We start from the raw sequence: 9,031 nt of genomic DNA, 5'->3' as shown, positions 1-9,031 counted from the left end.
CTGGGAATCCTGCAACATCCGGAGGGTCATAGGTTCTTCACCCCTTTTCTGAGGCAGACAGACAAATCTAACAAACGTATGGCAGCACACATATATGGAAAACTTTTTTACAGATTTCTTTTCACATGAACAAGTGGTTGTTCATGTGAATTAATTTGCTGGGGTGATGAAAGATTAGTTTAAGACATCTGGAGGGCACCATGTTGCTTGCCCCATGGAGTCAGCATAGCAAAAAGGACTGCAGTGCTTTTGAAGATGTAGCAATGTTTATTTATAATCATTAACAACCAGCAAAGCCCAAACAGGAGAACCAGTTGTCCAGGTAACCAACAGTGACAACAAAAATAGGAATAGAAGGGATAGGAGAGGGCAGAATTAACTTGGCAATAGTTCCTGGTGGTGTTAGGTTTGCGTGTGTGTTCTTTCCAGCTTCATTTCTTCTTGCCAAAGCGCTGTGGAACAGCCATACTCAGAAACTGAGGTGCCATCGAATCCCAAGCCCGGGGGTTGATTCGGACACCACTGCTGGAACTGGCACGGGCATCACGGCCAAACCTACAGAGAGGGATGGAAGGCAACATGGATATTTAGGGAAGGCAGGTCAAGTTTCTGTAGAAACATCTTTGGTACTTAGAGATGGTCAACTCTGCCTGCTGTCTCTGCTCCTTCCAGACCTTTTGTCTTCTCTTATTCTTCCCACCCCATATGCCCTGCTTATTCCTACCAGAGTCTGATTGTCATTCCAGGTGGCTGTGAGAAGCAAGAAAGGAAGCATTATTTTGAATGGTGTCCTTCTCTTCCACTCATCTCAAGGGGAGTGGATGAACTGCCTTGCTAAATCAGGCAAGGTTAATTAAATTCACTATCCTGCCTCCCAAGACTGGCCTTAAGATGGCACTGGGAAGAATAATCAAAGGGGTTTGCATTTGTGTGTTTTTAATGAACAGACAAAGCCAGCCCATGACATTACAGAGACCAAGGATAGGTTGACACTCCCTCTTGCATTCAGGGAGCTGTGCTGACTGTTTTCAATACTACTTTGGGAATTTAAAAAATTCCAATTTAATAGATGAAAATCCTGCTACTTTGCATCGCAGGCATTGCTTTGCATTATATTTCACACATAATGCTAAGCCATGCTTTAACATGATGCACATGGGCAAAAACGATATTTTGCAAAGGTCTGGGCTGGGGCATTCTGCTTCTATCTCATTCCATACAGCTGGAAGAAAAACTAGGATCCAGTTTTGTCAGATTTCTCTCTTGTTCAGTGCAAACCAGGAATGATGGTTTAAAATAAACCAGTCAACTGCTAACAAGCCAACATGTCCAAACATGGGCTTGTACAGCTGGCTTGTCTACCAAGCCAGAGTTTATTTTAAACTGCAATTCTTGGTTCACATAGAATGAAAAACCAGAAAACAATGTGGAACTAAATCCAAATGTATTCCTTTTAAGCAGAGGGTGGAGAAGAGAAAGAAATTCTTGTCCTCGATGATTTGCTGCAGCATCTTTTTGTTTGTTTCTCTAAATCAGGGATGGACAACCTAATAAGGATCTATTGCCTGTCCCTTGTCCATACAGGGCCTCAGCCACCCTGACATGCAACACCACAAGAAAAAGTGCTCTAAAGCAGTGGCGTACCTAGTATATTTGATACCTAGTACTAATTATTTTTAAATGCACCTCCCAACAACATTTTTGGGTTATGGCAGAGCTGCTGGCCGGGTGGCAAACGGAGGTGACTTACCACCTAGTCAGCAAGACCACCAGACCCAGAAAGCAGCCCAGTCCCACCAGCACACAGGGTGACACCCCCCCACTCCACTGAGGCGTCATCCGGTGTTGTTTACCCCCCCCACCCCCGGCACCCTCCCTAGTGACACCTTCCTCTAAAATAGGAAATTGCATCCTGAAGAACTCTGGATCAAAATTTCCCATTGAAACAAATTCAGGTCTTAAAATGCCTTTTTTCAAAATAGGAAATGACCAGCACAGCCTTTTGAGAACTAAAATTGCATGAGTGAGGGTGGTTATGCTGAAAATGCAAACAGGCCCCTTCTAGAGAAACAATTCTCCATTTCAGGGTTAGTGTTGTAAGGGATCCTAAAGGGGCCAGCACTGGGGGCTGCACTGGTTTAGCATTGTGGGTTCTGTGTTCATAAGAAAGCCCTAGGAATGTAGTAGGGCTATGGAGGGTGGTGGTAGCTGTGGTGCCAATAGGACAATGTGGATTATAGTCTAAACCTTACGGTATCCAAGGTGCTTAATCCTACTCCCCTCCAATAAATTCTGCACCTTGGCTAATCTCTTGAAACCCTTCAGTCACTAAACAGAGAGTGTTTGGGTGTATGAGAAAGATAGAGAAACTGAGGGAGGGCATATGCGGTGAAATTGACCTAATTTGAGTATTCACCAGAGAGAGCAACCGTGCCTTGAAAATGGGACCCCTTGGCCTCATCCATCTAAAATGTGGGAAGCATCTTAGAGGTTAGTGGGATGCTGCAAACACCATGCAGCTGGGATGGAGAACATTGATGTTACAGTGAGAAGATGTGCTTCTGAGTCTTCCAATGTAAATCTGGGGGAAAAGCTAACAAATGCATGTGAGTTTGGAGACTGGGCAATGAAAAAGAAAAGAAACCTTGAAGAGGAATAGAGAAACCAGATGAAGCTTTCCTACTGCATAGGTCCAAATAGGTCTTTTTGCCTCCTTGCCTTCCCCACTGCTCCCTGCCCAGCCTCCTTACCTTTGGGGCTGGAATAGGAAGGATGGGCTGCGTCCAGGTCTCTGCACGGCATGAAGGAAGGAGCGGAGCAAGACCCCCAGCGAATTATCCTCAGAAGAGCTCTGAGCAGCATGTTCCTCGTTCTCTTGTTGCTGGAGAGAGGGAGGTAAAAGATCCAAAGTCAGTGGAACGGGGAGAAAAATACAAAATTGGGACACTCCTTTAGAACATAGGTAGTTGGGAGAGGTGTTTGCAACGAGATTAGGAGCTGGGATTCTGGGATTGCAGGCTAAAACGTGTATTTCCCCATGGTCTGGGTGATTTCAGGACACCCCTCAGGCATGCTGAACCAAGGATGGCAACAGCTCAGGTGGACTTGGCATGAATAACACATTAGATGCTGCAGTGGCCTCAATGTGGTGCTGTATAGGGGGAGAGCCATCCACCCAGCCCCAGCTTAGTTTCATGAACAAATTGTTAAAATATACTGTGGCTATAATCAGGCTATAAGGTATATTCAAAACATAAACCAAGTTCATGTTTAGACTAGGATCCCCTCTCCAAGGTATCTCTCTCTCTCTCTCTCTCTCTCTCTCTCTATATATATATATATATATATATATATATATATATATGCATGAAAATATTAAAAAACAAACCCAAATCCAAATCACTTCTGGTCCCAAGGATTTCGGATAAGGAAAACTCAACCTGTATTACCATCTAAGAATGGCAGGATGCAGCCATAAGGAATAACAAACACAGGAACATGTCACACACATATGGGGTTGCCAGAATAAAATCTAGAGTGGGCTCCTGCACCTTTAATGGTTGTGTAGTAGAGAGAGTTTGAGCAATTGTTGTCATTATAACCAAGGAACAACCAACACCTGATGAAATTCCCTCTTCTATACAACCATTAAGGGTACAGGAACCCTCTTTATTTTTGAATCTGGCAACCCTATAAGACTCTGTCTTTCTCTTTCTGTCTCTCTCACACACATGCATGCACACATACACATGCACACAATGCTTATGCACACAGAGACAGATTCAAGTCCCAAGCCTACTTACCACCCAGTCTACGAATCTCTCTGGATAGGCATTGAGCTCTTCAGCCACTAGCTCCTTGGAGCCGAGTCTCTCTTCAAGGCCTTGGCCTAACCTCAGGCTGCCTGAGACCAAAGTCAGTGCTAGCAAGAAGCGGATGGCTTCCATATTTGAGGCCTGCTCTCCCTCCTCTCTTCTCCCCTGTCCCACTTCCCTCCTCTTGGCATTGCCTTTATATCTCCACATTGAAGCTGGGGGGACATGGGGTGGGATTGATGACAGTGGTGGGCAACCATTTGTAAGACAGCGCATGCAGTGGGCGGCCTGCGGCATCTTGCTGTGATGAGCAGAGAGAGACCACGATGGTCCCTGATAGAGACGGCACCAACGCTAGCTGGGGCTGACTGCATGCTTATTGCGAGGATAAATCCACTCAAATGGCTCTTTAAGTCCTATTGAGATTTTGCGGCTAATTGCTTGTTTATCGTGGTTTTGCGGGGCACTAGGGAAATAGAGGCCAGGCTTTTCGGACACCTGGCTACTCTGGCCTCTCTAGTGGCTGCCTTAACTCAACTTGGATTGATGGGTTTGGGAACCGCAAATGCTGGCATGGGAGCACGCATTCGTTATGTGGCTCTCTACATGGCTTTTCAAGCCCAGATCCCTGCGGCATTCCCACTGACAAAGTGGGGAGCTCTTACAGCTTAATGAAACCCATTTACCAAACAGCAGACTGGTGACAGGACATGGAAAGGAAGCTGTCATGTGGAGAGTCTGGCATGCTGAAATGATGCAAGTCCAGGCACCATGAGTTGAGCTGGGGGAGAGCTGCCATTTTAGGCTGCTGGAAGACCAGTCCAGGATGATAGTAATGCCTTCATCCCTTTTGCAACAGAGGTGACTGACACCTTTCTTCTTGCCATCGCTGAGCTTACAGTCCCAAAAGGATTGCCTTTTTGGATTGAAGCTTCCAGAAACACCCCAGAAGATGTGGCTATTGGCTATACTGGCTGGGGGTTCCTGGAAGCTATAATAATAATAATAATAATAATAATAATAATAATAATAATAATAATAATGGAATGTTTCTGTGTTATGTTCTTTAAAAAACAGAGAAAAGACCTGTGTTCTTTGACTTGGTGTAAAGAGTTTGATCAAGGTAACCTAAAGGACATAAAATTGTGTGTAAGCTTTCAGAATTTCCAAGTCGCTTCATCAGGCAAGACTCAACAAAAAGAAGGAAAAGTAGGGAGGAAAGGGAAATTGATGGTTTTGAAATCATAGGCTCTTCATGGCAGCCTGAGATCACTATGGGGTGCAAGGGGTACAAGCTACACTAGGTGACACCCTAAGGGGGGTGATACCACTGTTCCCCGAACACCTGCCTTTGGGCAGAATGGAGTTGTGGGTTTGCCTGCATTGCTTTAAAATGCTGAAGAGCTGGTGTGAATGAGAAGAGGCTCAGTGGGAGGAGAAAGGCGAAGCCCCGAGTGAGGGGAGGGGAGTTAAAAAAATAATTTTAATAATTTTAAAAGTTTCATTAAAAACTTCACATCTTACCAAATTTTCACTTGAACTACACAAAACTATGTACACATAAATACATTTAGGCTGTCTGTATGACACTGTAATTTAAAAGTATAATTCTAATTTTGCTAGTTGTTTTCTGTCACAATTATTACCATTACGTTCAGTGATATATGGGAATTACGATTTATGAGTAATGTAAGTACACAAATATTACTGAGGATCCTGTATGGTGTGGTATGGAAGGAGGTCAATGGGTGTGTGTGTGACACCATGAGTTACTGCGCTGGGTGACTCCAACTCTAGTGACACCACTGGCCTGAGATGATGATGATGATGATGATGATGATGATGATGATGATTAACCTTTATTTATAAAGCGCTGTAAATTTACACAGCGCTGTACATACAATCTTTTAATTAGACTGAGAAGCAGGGTTCTAGCAGATGGAGTGGTGATTTAAGATTTAGGAGCAATAACCTCTAAGAACTCTTTATACAGAAGATATACAATAGTAACAATCTCACCCCCAGTTCATGGGCAAAATGAATTGTCCACACCACCCATTTTGAGAACCGTTGTGTCAAAACCGGCTGGCCTAGCTTCGGATCCAAGTAGCAGACAAAAAGTCTATTAGCCTTTCTTGAGTTCAGTGTATTATCAATGTAAAAAAGCTTGGGCTCTACAGACCCCCAGGGAGTGCAGAGCACATATGAAATCAGAAATAGGGTTTTGCATAAAGGAAGGCAAAGCAATATCCCGATTAAGATGAAAGGATGAAGCAACCTTCAGCAGAAAGGAAATATTGGGATGGAGGACATCTTTATCCTGACCTGGGGAAAGCTTAGATAAGACATACCAACTCTTAGCACACAGAATTCAGCAGCTCATCTTCCAGATGTAATAGCCATCAGGAAAACAATCTTCCAGGTGAGTAATCTGAGGTCACAGGAAGCCATGGGTTCAAAGAGCTTCCCGGACAGTTGAAACAAAACGAGTTTTAAACTCCATGCTGGAGTAGGATCTGAAACAGGTAGGTGCAGTTATTATATGAATGATAATTGGTATTATCTGAAATACATTCTCACCACTAGGTCTTGAAAGCAAGAGGGACAGGCAGACAACTGGAAGTGAAAAGAAATAGCAGCAAGGTAACACCTGGTCGAGGATGAAGAAAGGCCTGGATCAGAGAGTGACAGAAGGAAATTGAGTACATACTGAATTTGATCTCATGATGGAGATAGTTGCTTCCATGAAAGAAAGGGTAAAAACTTCTCCCACTTGTAGGAGTAGGACCTTTGTGTCAATGGTTTGTGTGTGGCTTCAACGATACCTCAAATTGGAGGTAGCAGCACTAGGGATGAATCCTCCAAATAATCAGATGCAAGGTTTCTATGTTCAGGTGATGAACCTGTCCGTCATGTTCAATTAAAACTATTTTTAATTGTAACTTGTTTAATTTTTTTAAGGGGGGGTATTGTAATATTAAGTATGTTGCATGTTTTTAACTATGTAAGCCGCTTTGACTGTTTTATTACAAAAAGCAGGGTGTAAATAAAAGTTTCATTTCATTTATTTATTTATTATGGTGAGTAGGTTGATGACTGTGATGGTCCCTGGAATCACTCTGAAACTGAGAGCCACTCCTGAACTCATGTCTGGATCAGTGCAATGAAACAGACCTTCTTCAATACTTGGGATAGGAAATTCAGAAGACGATGACACAGAATATCACACTATGTGCTGGTGTGGTGGTAAGGGAATCCTGGTTAGGGTCTTTGACTAAGGAATAGCAGCATGATGCATACCTATGTGTGTATGAATGTACTTGTCAAGGAGAGTCCACAATTTCCCCTTTAGATGCCGAGCCCACTTGAACCTGTACAATCTACAAAGGTTCAGTAGGGGAAGAGCAATGTAGAGTTGCTGTGGAGGTCTGTCTTGGTGGAGCAGAAGATTGTGGCTCTACCGACTGAGATGAGTCTTGAACCTTCGAAGGAGCAGTCTTAGAATGCTTAGAGTGCTTCTTCTTTTCATGCTTCTTCCTATCCCCTGACTGTTTGGGGTTGGGTAACAAAGAATGACCGGGAGTGAAGCCATTGGGAGCTGAAAGGCACTCTCTGCAAGAGGCAATGGATTCTGAAGGAGGAGCATCCCAATGAGACATCCCAAGTATGTTCCACAGTCCCTTTCAAAACTACAGATGGTATCAATACTCAAAACTGAGGCAATAGGTTTGTGTTTTTTCAATTTCAATGGAATCTCAGCCTCAATCTGTCATTTCTGAGAGGAACAAGGAACAGATGTTCAGAGGCTGCACAAGGTGGAACAGAGACCATTGCTGATGGAGGCTGGGATGGTTTTAGAGCCTGTCTATGCAACAGGGCCTTCAAATGCAATCCCTTGTTCTTTCACGCTTGAGAGGTAAATGCCTTGCCACAGGATCATGACCCCACATTATAACTTTCCCAAGCCATAGCAAACAACGCAGATGACCATCTCTGCTGGGTAATCTTACTCCAGAATCCTCAGACCTCCTAAATGAATAAGAGGAGCCCAGTGCAGGAAAGAAACGGAGAGCAGATGGTCCATTAACAAGACAAGTTAGTTACCGAGAAGACACCAATCAAAGGGAAAAGCAAAGTATAGTACGCAGAAGCCAAATTGTCACCAGAGTTATAGAGAAATATAGAAAGGTTCCTAGATGATGCTCATATAGCACATGAAAAGGAACTGAGATACACTAGCAGGAACACTGAGGATCGAGCTGGGACGGATGGAACTACCACCAGAAATTTTGCCTAGCTATTCTAGAAGATTCAGAGTATACTCTCCACAGGTGCAGGAATACCTCATTGTGTGATCAAAGTTGAAGTGCAAGCCATTCGGTTTGACTCAAGAAAGTCAGGGACCGATGAGGATCAATGTCGGGCTGCAAGCCAATCGGTTTGACCTCAGAGAGTCAGAGGCTGACAAGGATCGAAGCTGGGCTGCAAGCCAATTGGGTTGACCCCAGAGAGTCCGGGACTGACAAGGATCGAAGTCAAGGTGGAAGCCATTCAGTTTGACCTCAGAGAGTCAGGAACAAATTAGTATGGATGTTGGGCTGCAAGCCAATCGGTTTGGCCCCGGAGAGTTAGGGACCGACGGGATCGAAGCTGGGCTGTAAGCCAATCTGTTTGACCCCACAGTTAGGGACCGACGGGATCAAAGTTGGGCCGCAAGCCAATCGGTTTGACCTTGGAGAGTTATGGACCGATGAGATTGAAGTTGGGCCACAAGCCAATCGGTTTGATCCCGGAGAGTTAGGGACTGACAGGATCGAAGTTGGGCTGCAAACCAATTGGTTTGATCCCGGAAAGTTAGGGACTGATGAGGATCAAAGTTGGGCCGCAAGCCAATTGGTACCCTTAGCCAGGTACAAGAGCAAGGTGAGAGGCCATGAAACAGGTTGTCCTCAGCCAAAAGAGTGGCTCTAGCCAAGTAGGGAAGCAAGGCGAGTGGCCATTTTATAACTTTCCCTCAGAGATGCAAGGTGCAAAGCGTGCCAGCAAGGCAGGCACCATTAAAAAAATTTATTCTCAGGAGTGCAGAGGAACTCTGCCAAGCATGCCAACAAGGCGAGCAGCTGATTTATTTTAAAATTTTACGTCAGAAAAACAAGGGCCTTGCCAAATGCGAAGGTGAGACATATGGCCGTTGAAACAACTTCATCTCAGAAATT

At 44.3% G+C, this 9,031-nt stretch overlaps 1 protein-coding gene across 1 annotated transcript; it reads right to left on the bottom strand.

Annotated features, from left to right (window-relative positions):
* Positions 1–271: 271 nt before the first annotated feature.
* On the bottom strand, positions 272–3,962 carry NPFF (neuropeptide FF-amide peptide precursor). The gene is made up of 3 exons (XM_089481317.1): positions 3,804–3,962; positions 2,751–2,881; positions 272–555 (listed from the first exon to the last, which is right to left on the bottom strand). Exons 1-3 carry the CDS (start codon positions 3,945–3,947, stop codon positions 432–434), a joined length of 399 nt encoding a protein of 132 aa, XP_089337443.1. The 5' UTR covers positions 3,948–3,962; the 3' UTR covers positions 272–431.
* Between the last annotated feature and the right edge of the window lie 5,069 nt (positions 3,963–9,031).

The sequence above is a fragment of the Sceloporus occidentalis genome, unplaced genomic scaffold, assembly GCF_023333645.1.
Source record: "Sceloporus occidentalis isolate IW3139 unplaced genomic scaffold, rSceOcc1.0.p SCAF_1, whole genome shotgun sequence".
NCBI classification, from domain to species: domain Eukaryota; kingdom Metazoa; phylum Chordata; class Lepidosauria; order Squamata; family Phrynosomatidae; genus Sceloporus; species Sceloporus occidentalis.
The sequence above is the reverse complement of the archived record's forward strand: the minus strand, read 5'-3'. Positions and strand labels throughout refer to the sequence as shown.

Coding starts and splice junctions, on each gene's coding strand:
- NPFF (XM_089481317.1), bottom strand. CDS start 3,947: ATGGAAGCCATCCGCTTCTTGCTAGCACTGACTTTGGTCTCAGGCAGC. Junction 2,882..3,803: donor AGAGATTCGTAGACTGGGTG/GTAAGTAGGCTT, acceptor CCCTCTCTCCAG/CAACAAGAGAACGAGGAACA. Junction 556..2,750: donor TTCCTATTCCAGCCCCAAAG/GTAAGGAGGCTG, acceptor CCCTCTCTGTAG/GTTTGGCCGTGATGCCCGTG.